The sequence below is a fragment of the Procambarus clarkii genome, chromosome 43, assembly GCF_040958095.1.
Source record: "Procambarus clarkii isolate CNS0578487 chromosome 43, FALCON_Pclarkii_2.0, whole genome shotgun sequence".
NCBI lineage: Eukaryota > Metazoa > Arthropoda > Malacostraca > Decapoda > Cambaridae > Procambarus > Procambarus clarkii.
In genome coordinates this window covers 22,195,607-22,213,346 of record NC_091192.1, presented here as the reverse complement: position 1 = coordinate 22,213,346, position 17,740 = coordinate 22,195,607, and the positions used below count along the sequence as shown (strand labels likewise).

Genomic DNA, 17,740 nt, shown 5'->3' with positions numbered 1-17,740 from the left:
TGACCAGATGCACTTTAGTACTCACCTAGTTGTGCTTGCGAGGGTTGCACTTCAGCTCTTTGGTCCCGCCTCTCAACTGGTGAAACTTATTTATTTATTTATTTATTTATTTATTTATTTATTTATGCATATACAAGAATGTACATAAGGAATGTGAGGATACAAATATGGTAATTACAGTCTTGTAAAGCCACTAGCACGCGCAGCGTTTCGGGCAGGTCCTTAATCTAAGAAAATTTTAAGGAGGTAAATACTTGCAAAAATTATAGACAAAAAATGATAACAGATTACATGAAATGAAAAAAAGATGAGAGAAAATTGTAGGTACAGTATATTAAAGCACATAGGTAGCTAAGATTGATTGCAATGACAGCTTGAATGGTACTTGACAAAAATTGGTAGTCACAATACAGCATATGGCTAGCACATAAAAGAAGACAGCAATGAACACAATGATAAGGTTGTTTGATATTACATAAAAATTAGGAGATTGGGTAACACTAGGTACAGAGCAAATTTAAAGCTCAGTGTAGGAAACTAAGAAGATGAAGTTAGGTACTTTTTGGTTTTGCTTTTAAATAAGGTAAAAGTTTTACAGTTTTTCAATTCACTAGGGAGTGAGTTCCATAGACTAGGTCCCTTAATTTGCATAGAGTGTTTACACAGATTAAGTTTGACCCTGGGGATATCAAAGAGATATTTATTTCTGGTGTGGTGATAATGGGTCCTATTACATCTGTCCAGGGAGAGTTTCAGAGCATGGTTTGCATTTAAGAACAGGGTTTTGTAAATGTAGTTGATACAAGAGAATGTGTGGAGGGAGTTAATATTTAGCAAGTTTAGGGATTTAAACAAGGGAGCTGAGTGTTGTCTGAAAGCCGAGTTAGTTATCATTCTGATAGCAGATTTTTGCTGTGTGATGATGGGTTTAAGGTGGTTTGCAGTGGTAGACCCCCATGCACAGATACCATAATTAAGATAGGGGTAGATTAGTGCATAATATAGTGAGAGGAGAGCAGAGTTAGGAACATAATATCTGATTTTGGAGAGTATACCAACTGTCTTAGAGACTTTCTTAGTTATGTGTTGAATGTGGGTGCTGAAGTTGAGTCTCTTGTCTAGGAATAGGCCAAGAAACTTGCCATCATTTTTATTACTGATGTTAATGTTGTCTATCTGTAGCTGAATTGCATTTGATGATTTGCTTCCAAATAAGATGTAGTATGTCTTTTCGATGTTTAATGTTAGTTTGTTCGTTGACATCCATAAGTGGACTTTTTTTAATTCATTATTCACAACATTATTTAGTGTATGTGGGTTGAGGTTTGAATAGATAAGAGTAGTATCGTCAGCAAACAGTATAGGTTTGAGAATATTAGAGACATTAGGTAGATCGTTTATATATATAAGAAACAGAAGAGGTCCTAAGATGCTGCCCTGTGGCACTCCAACGGTAATTGGTAGAGTGGAAGAAGTTGTATCATTGATGGTTACATATTGGTGTCTGTCACTTTCGCCCTAAACGCTATGCGTATTAGTGGCTTTAGGTATTATATGTACTAGCTCTATCTATAAATCCAACATTATGTTTGTAAATCAACTATGTATGTACTTTTCCTGAATAAAAAAAATTAATTTAATTTAACACTTTAAAGCGCGCGGGCCCCGTGAAAAAAAATAGTGCATTTTGTGCGGGGCGTTTTGGGCTCTTGAGCGTAAACACCAAAAAACGTGTAATCTTTTCACTCTCCTGACACCAATTCTCAAGCTACGTATTTCATTTTGATATCAATGTGTTGGCAATAAAATTCTCTACAAGATCATATGTATAAAATATCACCAAAGCATTAGCTATCCCACCACGAAATAAATAAAAACGTTGATAATTATTATTGTATAATTATTATTATTATTATTGATCACTCGCCGTGACGCCCAAACAGCAACAAAATGTTCATACTCTTTTGTTTGTTGTCAGCTCCACATTAGTCCTACAGCGTTATATTTTATATCACTGAACTCGCAATAAAATTTCCTACACAGACATATGCATATAAATGTAGAATCATGATCGCGGCCCACACCAAGAGTGTGTGAAGTGGGCGATTACCCTCGTTGTGTCAACAACTCAATAGTCTCTCCTCTAAGTTACAATACAATGCCGTTTTCTCAAATAGGCCATGTGCCTATTAGAGAAAACGAAAATTTAATGGCAAACATTTTCATATTAACCCCAAGTCGATCGAATAAGAATTGGATTTTATGTTTTTTTTTAGATCGGCCGGCTATTTACGGAGCGATTGCGGAACCCGTTAGCCAAGTGGGCCGTATATTTACGGTCCGGTTGCGTTAAAGTGTTTTATTAATTAATTAATTTAATGGTGTACAGTGGCTGTGCTATAATGTACCACCTAATTATTAAATTCTGTTTTAATATTGTACCTTCTAATAAATATATAGTACCTTCCTTCTAAATAAATAAAAGTACTATTAATTTTACCTTCTTATAATTAAAGTCTCTTGGGGACTTTTGATAAATAAATTTCTCTAAAGTTAACGTGGTGGAGGTGGGGTCCCTCGACTGCTTCAAGCGTGGGTTGGACATGTATATGAGTGGGATTGGGTGGTTATAGATAGGAGCTGCCTCGTCTGGGCCAATAGGCCTTCTGCAGTTACCTTGTTCTTATGTTATAGTTCTCGTGGCGCAGTGGTAAAGCATTCGCCTGGCGCTTCGCAAGCGCCTTGGCCTGGATTCATATCCTGGCTGGGGAGAATTGACTGGTTACGGGCTATTCATGCCCGTGCCACCTCTTGGGTGTCAATCTTCATCACTCAATCAATTGACTGGGCGCCAATCTTCAATTGTAGCCTCTGTTCACCCAGCAGTGAATGGGTACCGTTAAACGATTTGGCGGGTTGTATTCCGGGGAAAAATTAGGATTAAGGACTTGCCTGGAATGCTATGTGTGCTATAATGGCTTTACAAGAATGTAGATTGATTGACTGATAAAGATTAAGCCACCCAAGAGGTGGCACGGGCATGAATAGCCCGTAAGTGGTGGCCCTTTTGAGCCATTACCAGTATCAAAAGATACTGGGGAGATCTGTGGAGGTGCGATTGCACCCTGCGTGACGGGAGATGTCTCCCCGCAAAAATGTAAGAACTCTTGCATATATAAATAAGTAAATTTCCAGCTATAAGTAAATTTATGTATACACAAACAAGTGATCGTTGGAAACGTTTTTCAAAATTGTGGACGACCATTTCCTATCCCTCGCCAGGAAGTGTTCAGCGCTGCTAATAAACACCGTCTCCTCCTGTGGGTTCATTTGAAGTTGAGTTAATTGAGCAGGTACGAGTTTATTTAATTTGTTTTATTAAAGATTTTGTTGACAATATCTTCCCGCTGTGGCTTCATATGATGAGGAGAGGTGCAGTTTGATGTCATAAAGGGGATATGGGTGTTGAGGTGAGCCGGCCCGAGGAGGCAAGCGGGACGAGTCGCTCCGGTTTCTGAGCCGTTCCTTCCTTGTAGCTACATTACTTGTGTAAAGGAGGAAATGTATATGTTTATCTCTCAGAATGTTTGGTTATGTGTTTATTGTTTGTGATGTGTGTCTATGTATGTATTAACACGATGTACTGAACGGGGTGAGAATAGCTTGAGCTACCTCATCCCTTTGTGTGTATTTTACATCAATAAACTTATTTCACTGTAGCCAAAGATCGTTTTGGACAAATTAACAAGAGGTTGGTTACGGTTAGGCAAGATTTTGCGGGTTATTTTGAGACAAATTTGTTAGGTTGGTTATGGTTATCTTGTATTATGTTATTTGTTTTAGGATAGATTCTGAAATTAGACGACCTGACAGCGAGTGCCTTGTTGACCACTGAAGTCAAATTATAATAATAATACCTGATTTACCTGAGGGCCACTAACCCTACTGGCCTCGACGATGACAGGAAGCCGGCAGCTTGTCGAAGGTGCCTTGCATGTGACCTTGATGATCTTTTCCAGGTATATTTTAAAACTCAACTTGGTTACAGCTTCGGCAGGTAGGCAGTTCCATGGGTTAATAACCCTTTTGAGTGAAACAGCATCCCTGTTATCAGTCCTACAATTTACTCATATAGTTGTGCTTGCGAGGGTTTAGCTTTTGGCTCTTTGGTCCCGCCTCTCGACCGTCAATCTACTGGTGTATAGATTTCTAAGTTTCTCGAGCTCTATCATATCTACATTTCATATCTATCATCTCTGCCCGTAATGCTATGCGTGCTAGTGGCTTTACAAGAATGTAAAACTTCAATAAAGGCAGTTTTGATGTTAACCAGCCTTGCATGTGCTGTAAATATTATTCTTTTCATGTGGGCTTGAGGAGACAGGTTTGGTGTGATATCAACTCCAAGATCTTTCTCTGTCCATTTCATGAAGGACTTCTTCCATTCGGTATCCTGTGTCTAACCTGTTTCCACTGCCTATTTTCATTACCTTACATTTACTCGGGTTGAACTTTAGTAGCCATTTGTTGGATGATGATGTATGATGATAGTTTTGTAAGGTTAAGATAGTCCGCTAGTACAGTATAATCGGGGTCATTCTCGACTCGGTGGAGAATTCTTGGTTTGAAGCCCGGACGTAAATGGTTGGGCACGTTTTCTATCGCCTGTTCACTTAGCAGTAAATAGATAGGCATGAGTTAGTCAGCTTGTTGAGAGGCTGCATCCCAAGGAAGGTCAGTAGTTTAGCCATTACCTCAATACAGGTCTAAAGTATATAAACATGCAAGCTTCCTGTCTCCAACAAAACAAATTGTTTGAGTTTTCAGATGTCTAATCTGTCTAGAGTGAATACTGATGTACAGTATCCAGAGTTTTGTACTGTCATTTTATCATCAATTATAATATGGTTGGTCTCATCCTTGAAGGGTCCTACTGAGTCGTTTTTGGCTTTACTACTTGTATAGGCTTAAATAGATTAGGGATACTTTTTAAAAATTGATAACAAAATACTTGAAAGCATTTGTATAGATTTTTTTTTTTTTTTTTTTTTTTTTTTTGAGATATATACAAGAGTTGTTACATTCTTGTACAACCACTAGTACGCGTAGCGTTTCGGGCAGGTCCCTGGGATACGATCCCCTGCCGCGAAGAATCGTTTTTTCATCCAAGTACACATTTTACTGTTGCGTTAAACAGAGACTACAGTTAAGGAATTGCGCCCAGTAAATCCTCCCCGGCCAGGATACGAACCCATGACATAGCGCTCGCGGAACGCCAGGCGAGTGTCTTACCACTACACCACGGAGGCTGTGAAAAAACACGGATATGTTTAAAAACAGACAATACGAAATTTATATATTTATTATGGGTATGAGTTTAAAGAATCGAAGGGTGGCATGCGTGCCAGAAACTTTGAGTACGCATCCCATAGGCTCACCTCCCCTGGCCGAGGGGGGACCTAAATGTACCAAACCAGGCTGTCCCTGGCAGTGGAAACTAAATAAACTACTGTACTGTTCTTTTAAATAATAGGCAAGTCAATTTAACAGATTAATAAATGAGGTGAATAATTCATTGTGTCGGGGGACAGGAAGCCAGAGTGTATTTATACATGTTTGGCTTTCATTGAGGGCCCCCCCAACCTAAGGCCGAATTGCTGACCCCGCCCAGGATGCAACCTCACAACAAGCCGATTAATTCCTGAGTACCTACTCACTGCTAGGTGAACAGAGGCATTAGGTGAAAGGAAATGTGTCCAACCATTTCTGTTCCGCCCAGGATTCGAACATGGAATTCTTGATGGTGCATTGAGAACAAACCTGACTGTACTATTGGGACCCTTCAGGTCATTGACTGTTAACCCTTGAGATCATTCCCGACTACCGGGAATGATTCCAGTTATAAGTTCACTACTTAGATCATTATTGAATTTAACAAAAATGTGTAAGAGAATAGTTCATAAAAAGATATGATATTCACAATACGGTACAATATACTGTATTGCTTAAAAAATCGGATAAAGGAATGTATAAAATGAATATCTAGAAAAATTTATTTGTCCTAAAATTTCATAAAGTACCTCTGCTAATTTTGTCCTCTTGTTTTTCAGATTAAGATGAATGTTAAGCCATATGTGCAGTTAATTATGAGGTGCAGTAGGGAGGCCAGACTTCATACTTGTGCATCACTGCAACAAATCCAAAAGCTAACACGGTTGCGGGTGGTCGACAACTCTGAATTAGGCAAGTCAGCGATGATGGAAGGAAGACCCCCAAAATGCATTCATATCTATAGCAAGAAACAATTTGGTTATACAGGTATGGTATTTTCTCTGTTGTACTGAGTTCTTTAGTTATTCTTTAACTGTTAGACAGCAGCTATGAAGGTGGGTCATAGGTAGGTCATACCCACCTATGAACAGAAAATAAAAAAAAATTCCAACAAATAATGTTATTATAGGATTATTAATATGTATGCAGAATGTAAGAAAAACATGGAAAATAGTGAATATTTATTGTTTTACTGGGTGGAGGTGCTGTGCAAGGCGGGGGGTCTGGCGCTTGTCAACACTTGGTGCTTGACTTAGCTGACGCTTCATGTTTTATCATCCGATGTTTCTCTGATTGATTGTTTTATCACTTGTTTTTTTCATTTACATCCACAGAGAGTTTTATATCCATATGTGCATCATACATGTAAAACCCAGACAATAATTGTTTAAATCATATGATGACCGGATTCCCCCTAGTAACATTCATGACGATAACCGCATTTGTACCATGAAATAGTAGCAGGATTAATAGATTAATAGAATAGATTAGCAGTAGGAATGTGTGAAACATTAAACGAGATCTTCAGAGAACTAGACACAATAACACACACAGAGATCACACTAACGTGATGCATCAAATGAACAAATCCACAAGGGCCGTGACGAGGATTCGAACCTGCGTCCGGGAGCATCCCAGACACAATAAGAATTCCAGAGAATATAGAACATAGAGCGTGTAGAGGTATCTAGAGATGAAGTGGAAAATATGCTAAAGGAGCTACTGTAAGTAAGAATAAAGCAGTTGGTCCAGATGGAGTTTCACCATGGGTTCTGAGAGAATGTGCATCTGAGCTCAGCATTCCACTTCGCCTGATCTTTCAGGCATCCCTGTGCACAGGAATTGTAGCAGATGTGTGGAAACAGGCTAACATAGTTCCAATCTACAAAAGTGGCAGCAGGGAAGACCCCCTCAATTATAGACCTGTATCATTGACAAGTGTAATAGTGAAAGTATTGGAAAAACTAATCAAAACTAAATGAGTAGAACACCTGGAGAGAATTGATATAATATCAGACAGACAGTATGGTTTTCGATCTGGAAGATCCTGTGTATCGAATTTACTCAGTTTCTATGATTGAGCCACAGAGAGATTACAGGAAAGAGATGGTTGGGTTGACTGCATCTATCTGGACCTAAAAAAGGCTTTCGACAGAGTTCCACATAAAAGGTTGCTCTGGAAACTGGAAAATATTGAAGGGGTGACAGGTAAGCTTCTAACATGGCTGAAAAATTTTCTGACTAATAGAAAAATGAGGGCAGTGATCAGAGGCAATGTATCGGACTGGAGAAATGTCACAAGTGGAGTACCACAGGGTTCAGTTCTTGCACCAGTGATGTTTATTGTCTACATAAATGATCTACCAGTTGGTATACAGAATTATATGAACATGTTTGCTGATGATGCTAAGATAATAGGAAGGATAAGAAATTTAGATGATTGTCATGTCCTTCAAGATGACCTGGACAAAATAAGTATGTGGAGCACCACTTGGCAAATGGAATTTAATGTTAATAAATGCCATGTTATGGAATGTGGAATAGGAGAACATAGACCCCACACAACCTATATATTATGTGAGAAATCTTTAAAGAATTCTGATAAAGAAAGAGATCTATCTTAAGGTTATCTTGAGATGATTTCGGGGCTTTAGTGTCCCCGCGGCCCAGTCCTCGACCAGGCCTCCACCCCCAGGAAGCAGCCCGTGACAGCTGACTAACACCCAGGTACCTATTTTACTGCTAGGTAACAGGGGTATTGGGTGAAAGAAACTCTGCCTATTGTTTCTCTCCGGCGCCCGGGATCGAACCCAGGATCACAAGTCCAGGGTGCTGTCCGCTCGGCCGACCGGCTCCCATCTAGGGGTGGTTCTAGATAGAAAACTATTACCTGAGGACCACATAAAGAATATTGTGCGAGGAGCCTATGCCACGCTTTCTAACTTTAGAATTGCTTTTAGATACATGGATGGCGATATACTAAAGAAATTGTTCACGAGTTTTGTTAGGCCAAAGCTAGAATATGCAGCTGTTGTGTGGTGCCCATATCTTAAGATGCATATCAACAAACTGGAAAAGGTGCAAAGACATGCTACTAAGTGGCTCCCAGAACTGAAGGGCAAGAGCTACAAGGAGAGGATAGAGGCATTAAATATGCCAAAACTAGAAGACAGAAGAGAAAGAGGTGATATGATCACTAAGTACAAAATAGTAACAGGAATTGATAAAATTGGCAGGGAAGATTTCCTGAGACCTGGAACTTCAAGAACAAGAGGTCATAGATTTAAACTAATTAAATAAAGATGCCGAAGAAATATAAGAAAATTCACTTTTGCAAACAGAGTGGTAGACGGAACAAGTTAAGTGAGAAGGTGGTGGAGGCCAAAACCGTCAGTACTCAGTAGTTTCAAAGCGTTATATGGCAAAGAGTGCTGGGTAGACGGGACACCACGAGCATAGCTCTCATCCTTAAACTTCACTTAGGTAATTACACATGTCATGCCACCGGCCACTTGTGGAGCCGGTGGCCGAGCAGACAGCACGCTGTACACGTGATCCTGTGGTCCCTGGTTCGATCCCAGGTGCCGGCGAGAAACGATGGGCAGAGTTTCTTTCACCCTATGCCCCTGTTACATAGCAATAAATAGGTACTTGGGAGTTTGTCAGCTGTCATGGGCTGCTTCCTGGGGTGTGTGTGTGTGTGTGATGTGAAAAAAAATAGTAGTAGTAGAAACAGTTGATTGACAGTTGAGAGGCGGGCCGAAAGAGCAGAGCTCAACCCCGCAAGCACAACTAGGTGAATACACACCCACACCCCACAACCACATCACATCCCACACCACTACCATCACCACCACAACTACATCACTACCACACCACAACCATCCCCCAGTGGAAATTTTCAAGCATAATGTGACCACTGCAACCACAACTAAGTAATCATAGAATAATTTAAGGCAATATCCATACCAACAAATTGTAACACGGGACGAGGTTTAAGCTCTCTCTTGTCCTTTACCCTTTCTGTAATTAAACTTAAACTCCAGACCCCAGAGCTAACTCTCAGCCGAGTCCCACACCACGTGGTCTTAGACGTTCGATCGTCTGAGATTCTACAGACACGTGACATCAACACTAGGCTTTCTAGCAACTCGAGGGATCTTTCTACGCCGCCACCACCAAACCAACAATTCAGATTAATTAATTGGGGTTTGGGCCAATTAATTAACTATTAACCCTTGGGGTAGGTTATCCTCAACTTCGTGAAGCGGGAAGTATTAGTTATGTTAAGTGTGGGGATTAGCTTGCAAACAAGGGAATATGTCAGATATTGACCTGGACTAGGCTTGCTGCCACTGAATCTAGGCTTAGCCCAACAAAGCAGACTCGTGCAGACCACGGCAAAGACAATCATATATAAAGGTAATGGAAAAACTCAGAAATACACGAGTTCTTAATCAGAGTTTATTAATGCAAAGCTATCAAAAGTAACTAATAAAAATCACTCCCTAAAAACTTAACACTTCCTAAATGACCTATTTTCCTACTGAGGCACGGATGATGAATTTACTCTACTAAACTTCACAGCAGCTTTTACCTTACTCTAAGAAGACCAGCCGCTGGTGTTTCTGGTCTCTAGAGGTGAGATGGTCGACCTCTTCAGCTGCTGCTCAAAACCACACTGTCTCTTTCTACTCCTCTCTCAAGCCGAGAGAGCTGTCCTAGTATTTCTCTGCCTAGTTATCAATTACAGAGCAGGGTGAATTGAACAAACTAATCCTAATTACTGGCAAACTCCAGATGGTTGAATTATCATTTAACTGGTGGTAATTAAATTAGGCATCTTGGTAAAAGCTATATCCGCTTACAATATTGGCTAGTGAACTTTATTTAATTAAGGTGAATTCACAATGCGAAAGACTGTGGTCACCAAGCCGTGTGACCGTGACCTAGGGATAGGTCAAGGCTCCGCTTGGCGACTCAGTCTCCCTACTGCACTAATGATAATACCCTACTGTAATGATGGTATACAACCCTGATCTTTACCTAACATACATATCTAAACAGGTCGGTTATTAAAAGCAATTACTGCAACTGTTAAATAATTCATTACTTGTTGAATTAAAACAAAGGAGATGGCCATCTTGTATTCAGCCTACCCTCTAATCCCCCAATCTCCGGAGAGTTGACCCTTCCTGCTCTAAAGTCAGGTAGACTACCCTCTCACACTGCTTTTTGGAACCATCCATGTGGTTTCATGAAATATTTATGCCAGATCTATAATGAATAATTTCTACAACAAACTATTTTGTTACAAAATCATGTTTTTCACCAGGTGACAAGGTGTTGGTTGCCATCAAAGGTCAGAAGAAGCAAGCTATACTCACTGGTTGCCATCAAAATCAAGAGCCACTCATGCCTAAGTTTGACAGTAATAATATTGTTTTGATTGATGAAAATGGGGCTCCACTTGGCACCAGGATTCTTGTTCCCATTCCCACGATGCTTCGCAAAAAACTAAAAGATATGTCGCGACCAAAAGGAGCTGACTATACAAAAATTTTGGCAATTGCCACTAGGTTTGTGTAATAAATTTATGCTATATATTTTGAACGTTTACTTGAAATGTAATTATGTGCAATACATAAATTTACTAAATAATTGTGTTTCTTTATAACAAAATTTGAGATAATAATTGTATTGCAAGTAAAATACTATGCAATATTATAGTGAGATTTAAAGAGTGTGCAGTTCATCCTATTTCAGATACAGTATTTAAGTATAAATCTTTGTCACAATAATTTTATGTCCTTGCAGAAATATTTGTGTGCTGTGTTTGTATTAAAGTTTTTTGAGATTTTAAAATGTTGATTCTATATTTACTGAGTAATTTATTCTGGGAGTTAGTTTTAGTTGTTACTTCATCATCAACATTATCTTAATGATTTTTGGAGATGAGCAAAATATCTTAATTATTTTTTGTTTTACTGGGCCCATTTACAATAGTAAGGCCCCATAAAAGAAATAGTAAGGGGCCTTGCAAAAGTAGTTGAGCATCTTTAAAATCTAATTCTATGTATCATATTAATATTGAGATTCCCTGGTTTTTATTACAAATACAGGACTTTTTTCCTTTAAAATTGAGGTTAAGGCTTGGGCATGGGAAATATGCTAGATGTAGTTAAACTTTTTTACAGGCAGATTCTCTTGGTAATTATCCTTCATATGACATGTTGAAATTAATATTTCACTTGGTGAAATCAGTCCATAGAGCATGGGAAATATAAGGGTATGAATGGTATCACATAATATTGCTCCAGTTATGTTTTTGATGATTTTTGTACATGGACTCAATATTGCAAGACAGTTGGAGCATTGGAAAAGTTATTGAGGGTATTTAAAACCAAATTATATGGTTTTTCATTTTGAGTTGTTCACTCAGTTCACTCACTCACTCACTTTTTGTTCACTCAGGTATGACCAGGTTACCTTTTGAAAATGAGTTTTGAGGCTGGGGACATGAGAAATAATGTAGATACTAAATTATTTTACGGTCATATTCATTTGCTAGTTGTCTATTATATTATAGGTTGAAATGAAAATTGTTCTAATCGAAATGAGCCCAAATGGCATGGAAAATGCATCTTGGAGGCATCTCCTGTTTCAGCGCATGAGGGTTGATCCCATATACCATACTGTAGTTCGTTGAATGAAGGTTGTACTGTATTAAAAATCACTAGTTTATAAATTAGAAGCCAATGCTTAACTCATTTTCTTTGAAACAATCTGAAGAATTTAGTTCTCTATCAATTAAATTCGAGGGGGGATACTTAAACAGTTTTTGAATTTCATATTTCACATATCTCAGAATAATGCACTGTATTAATGTAATCAAATGTAATGAAACCTTAATCTAACCTAACCATGGATAGGGAGTAGATAATAGCACTAATTATGTAGTGGTTTTGAAGTGATTACCTCCAGCGTATCTCCTCCCCGAGGACAGATTGCAACTCTCGTAATATGGCTCCAATCACATTTTCAGGAATTTTCGTAGATAAATACTGTACATTATGAGAAGTGGTTAAAGTCTTGGAAGAAGCTATTGAGTAAAAAAAAAAAAAATTTTTTGTTTTTTTTTGTTTTACATAAATATGGCAACTTATTCACCTAATTTTTACATACAAATTATATATAAGTGTACAGTACTCTGATTCTAATACATAAATAATGCACTTTTAATGCAAACATGATAAAAATATTAAAACTGCATATTTTCAGTAGTCTTTATTTTGCGAATAGTGTGGACTAATTGTGACCTGACCCCATTCGGTCAAGTAAAGATTTCTGGAGGGGCCACTTGGTGGCTCCCTTTAGCTTGTCACTTTGGTTAGCTCCACCCCTAAAAGGTCACACCAGTTCCTTGCGAGTCATTAAAAGTCTACCGGACACCTGAGGCTCAAACCTGGCCACCCTCACATGAGGGGGCAGAGAGCAGGGGATCTGTTATCACCCTTGTGAAGGAACAACCACCAGAAAGGTAGAGTGAAGCAAAGCAAACAAATCTAAACAACTTGGAAAAGTATCCTCCCAGTAGTTAGGTCATTTCCCCCTTTAGTAGCAGCTATTTGCCACAAGGTGTATTGACTTAAGTGTAGTTACAGGATGAGAGCTAAGCTAAAGGGAGCCACCAAGTGGCCCCCTCCAGAAATCTTTTCTCTTATCGTTCGTGGAAATCACATCTTCCTGTACTCTTTGTCGTATAATGCTTTGAAACTACTGATGGTTTTGGCCTCCACCAAAGGGTAGCTTGTTCCAACCGTCTACAGCTATTTGCAAAAGAAAACTTTCTAATATTTTTTTGGGCATCTTTGTTTCCTTAGCTTAAATCTGTGCCCTCTTGTTCGTGAAGGTGGCAGCACCTGGGAGCTACCGGCTCCACCAGTGAACTCTTTTGGGCGATCGATCTCACATAGAAACTTCCATATACATTTTATTCGACTTCTGATGTGAAGAGACTTTTAATTAATAATTTGATTAATATTAAAAGCACATAATATTCTATGTGGTGATTTAAACATCACATGAGTGAGTTGCAATGTGCATGCATTTAGAATGATCTAATTGATGGGGGTAGTGTCTTTTGTCACCTCTGTAAGCATTCTCCCAATTTAAAGGACAAATTTTTGTACCACCTGATCACACATCCTTCCATTTTTCAATAGTAATGATTCATTTTCTACTTGTCTCAATACCCTTCTAATTTTAAAAGAGCATAGGAAGTGTTATAACATTCCTAGTTGGAAGGGACCAGAAAAGTCATATGGTACCTACTGCAACACCTGATTTTGATAAAGAGTATAAATGCCCTTTGCTGCCTGTTTAAACATCCTCCCATTTTGACAGAAAAATCTTGAATCAACCATTTCTTACCATACTCTTTTGTTCAGCTTTTTCCATTTTAGTTGTCTTTTTGGCTCATTTTATGACATGCATTCTGCTTGCCCTGTGCAGGATGGATGTTGCTTACCCCATCATTCTGTCTTGTTGAAAATTCCTTAGCAGTCCTATTGTCAGCCTTTACATTTCCAAACTTCACTCAACATTTATAATAACACAGTATTATTCCCATGATATATCTATTTTGTTATCTCTTATCATATACTTCCCATGTTTCTGTAATTTACTAGTGTTGTGTTAATTTTATATATTGGTAACAATAATGCTGTAATAACAGTAATTAGTCTTTATTGACCAACATAGTACAACCTGATGTGGGGATAGTATTGATAGCACTTATGAAACACACAATTAATAGGATCATATAGAGTACATATTTTTATTTTTCTACTAATAGTATGATAATCTATATTTCATACACTCGTGTAATTATTCCATTTTCTGTATCGTGTAATTATGGGAACTCCTCACCCTTGAGAGACAGCCACATTTATAATCGTCCGCCAACATTTCAAATACTGAACCTTCAAGTGTTCATGGTTCATGATGGAGTACAGTACCTGCAACATTTGTCAAAGAATTCTATATACTTTGTTGGCTACTGTTGAAGTAAAATGAGTTGTCTCTTGAGCTAGGAAGCAAGTGTTTGCAAGCATGTGGATTGCCTTCAACAAACACAGACAATTTAGGTTAAAAACAAGGAAAACATATTGTAATAAGGCAAAAAAAAAAAAAAAAAAAAAAAAAAAAACGGCATTTATTTTAAGGTCATGGATTTATGAAATTATTATAAGTTATGTGGAAGGTGGAGAAAATGAAACAGGCTTCACACACATTGAGAGCTGACTTCCCTGCAAACACACAATGTAATGGTCCCTATGATTCCCTTGTTACAACTTGTAATATGTAATAAAGGTGTTACATCTTGTTATATAAAGTTTTTATGAACTATTAGAACGTTGCTACAACTTGCTATATTGGTTGTTAGAATTGTTAGGTGTTAAACCTTGTTCGAACGCTGTAGTAACGTCATAGTTTCGTCGTGTGTTTGGCGGGTTTACACTGAATAGTCATGGGGATATTGCACCACTCTGATATACTCCTATATTAATATCAAACTAGACACTAACACACATTGTATTTCTTAAATAAAGGCTCATTATATAACTCAACACACACATGACACTACATTAGATAATTGTGGATTATGTTGAAAAGAACTCTTTGGTGAACACTTACATCTATACAAGTTACTGACAGCACATCATTGAAATATTTATTGACATTCAGCATCATACACTAGACATTTATCGTTGAGATATTATACGGTTTTATATGTTAGTTTTTTAATTATCACAATTGACGCTTTTTGTTCTTTGGCATTTTACACCAAACTCTCCGATACTTTGACTTTCTTGCTCAGTTTAGCGAGTAATTTTCTTGTATCATCCCATACGTGGGCCCTGGTATCCTCTTCGGAGAAGTGTTGCTTTTTTTGAGCATCCAGAGAAGCCCTTTGCATAATTGCAGCAGCTAGCGATACATGGGATATCTGAAATTTTACATAACTTTTAGAGAATTGGATATAAATTTAAACGTTATTAGCCGTTGGCTTCAGAACTGAAACAAAAAAGCTGCAACTTAAATATAGCATATAAAAATTTCAAGTTTAAATTGAAGTAAAGGATGACACATATTTTTTGAGATGCAAACTGAAGAAGCATCAATGGAAACACCATTTGGAGGGCAATTCAGATTTTACAGATATTACAATAACTACAGGAGTTGTTAAAGAGTTATTGAAAAATTATATATAATTTTAATTAAACCTTGTTGTTATTACCTGAGAAAAAGATAGTGACTTGGGTCTTCTTTGCAGAAGGTTACCAGATCCCTGTGCCTGTTCTTTCTTTTCCTGGTTTTGGCTAAACTCTTCTTCATTTAGCAACTGTGAAAGGTGATGCTTGCAGGTGGAACATGAACAAGCATCGCCAAAGTTATTGACTGTGTTTACAAGAGATTTGGGCTGCTTACACTGCTGAGTCAGTGGAAAGGAAGTTAGTGAGGGTAGTCCAATATGGTGGTAGTCATTTGCCTTCGAAACTGTGCCGGGTCCAGTGGATACATTTGATACCTGTCTGGCTTCAGGAAATGCTGTGTGAGCATGAGAAATGATTAGGCTGTGGATGCCTGGACACTCTTTGGAGTACTCCAGAAGCTGGTCAGGGAGAAAAAGGAAAAGCTTTAGAATTATAGCTTTTTGCTCTAGAAATAATGGAGTTTAAAATGAACATATGGCTAAAATTCATTAGCAAAATCATCAGAAGAACAAAACAATGTATTATACGAAGGGTAATTATACACTTAGTGTAATACACTAAGTGTATAATTATACTAAGTATACAATGTATACATTATACACTTATGTAATTACTGTACAAGTAATGAAAATACAGTTGACTCCCAGTTTTATATAAACATGATCCCAGACATCTTTATTTTCTTCATTAATTATTATTGTACCGTATATGCAGTATTTGTCTTGAGTGTTGGTGCTTTGCATCTTCAGCTGCATATGCACGTAAGTTACGTTAAGTGATTTCGTATGTCTTCCCTGATTGCTTAATTGACAGGGTTTGAAGTCAGTCATCAACATTTATCTTAAACCTAAGATTTTAGCTCGTTTATTAATGGCTCAGGCATCCAGGTTTTATGCATCCAAGAAATTTGTTTGCCTCATTTCTTTATTGATTGGGTGCTACTAGATCTACCTCTTAATTAAGGGTCAGACTTTGCTGCTTGCGGCTTTTCAAGATGCATTCCAGTGTTTTTGGACATTGATTTGGGCCTCATGGGAGTGCTTCCTGTTTGTTGCACATACTTGGTTAGCCTCACTTTCTAGACGGATGCAGAGCAGTCTCATTTCCTTTATTTATCCTTGTGGCATCGTTCTACTGACTCGACCCCCTAGTCTGCTTCCTTTCTTGGGAACCTTCATGGCTACTATATTAAGAAATCATCAATGGTTGGTGCAGTGTTATTTACAAAGTGTTATTACTTTACGTTAAATCCTTGACTTAATATTACACAAGCCTGAGCCATGATAGATTTCCAAGTTGTATGCTATCTAATGCACTCAAGTTATTAAAGAAAATGTGGTTGAGTATACCAGTACAGTATATGTATTACTAGTACTGTATATTGTATATTCATTTTGGCTTATGAGTTTGTCTGAACTATCAGATGTTAACACATTATTAAACATCATTATGCATAATTAGACTTAAATGAATTGTAATACAATTTCACAGGAAAGTGAAATACTGTACCAGCTTTATTATACAATAAATTACTTACCCTCATGGGTTCCCCCTTGGTATGGTAAGGGGGCTCGCTTATGATGCCCTCTTGGCTGGTGTGGATTACCCTGATCCCCTCTGGTACCCACTTGCCTAAGGAGTTGCCCGTGAGGGGCTGCTCTCAAAGGAGGTTTTGGATGTTCAGACTGGGGCGAAAGATTTTTGCACCAGCACTGGACAATGTTCAATGCAATAAGACTTCCTTACTGAACAAGAGGAGCTTTGCTTGGGAGGATGCACCCTTTCCTGCGCCAGCTCCTGCTCAGCCTCCCTCGCTGCCTGTGTAGGTGGTGTCCCATGGCTAGGGCGCAACCTTTTCAAATCACATACATAGGCAATGACAATTCTCCTTAGTTTCAGACTTATGGGGTGGATGCCCAGGCCTTCGAGTTGGACCATTAAGAGAAATCGGTTTCTTCCCCCCCTTCCCCCCGAGAGGAAAAAAAATGAGACTAGTGACTATTCCATCTCCCATAATGGGATTCTTTATTTGGATTTTTGCCCTCTCAAAAATACCACAATCTGTAATAAAATTGGCAAGATCGATGGTCTGGTTTTATGGATAACAAACTGCATAACCTAAAATGTGG

At 38.3% G+C, this 17,740-nt stretch overlaps 2 protein-coding genes across 6 annotated transcripts in view; one reads left to right on the top strand and one right to left on the bottom strand.

Moving 5' to 3' along the window:
- The first annotated feature begins 3,443 nt into the window (after nt 1–3,443).
- Nucleotides 3,444–10,992, top strand: mRpL14 (mitochondrial ribosomal protein L14). Its single transcript, XM_069300097.1, has 3 exons — nt 3,444–3,470; nt 6,111–6,318; nt 10,667–10,992. Exons 1-3 carry the CDS (start codon nt 3,459–3,461, stop codon nt 10,918–10,920), a joined length of 474 nt encoding a protein of 157 aa, XP_069156198.1. The 5' UTR covers nt 3,444–3,458; the 3' UTR covers nt 10,921–10,992.
- A 3,070-nt stretch (nt 10,993–14,062) lies between these two features.
- LOC123755802 (uncharacterized) overlaps nt 14,063–17,740 on the bottom strand; it is an 81,859-nt gene continuing 78,181 nt past the window's right edge. For 4 of the 5 annotated variants that reach the window (XM_045738623.2, XM_045738624.2, XM_045738625.2 and 1 more), the window contains 2 exons: nt 15,635–16,009; nt 14,063–15,343 (listed from right to left, as the gene is read on the bottom strand). In XM_045738623.2, coding sequence (XP_045594579.2) covers nt 15,176–15,343; nt 15,635–16,009 — 543 coding nt within the window. In that variant the 3' untranslated portion in view covers nt 14,063–15,175. Of the gene's footprint in view, nt 15,344–15,634; nt 16,010–17,740 lie in introns of those variants that run through there. The other variant, XM_045738626.2, reaches the window with a different exon arrangement.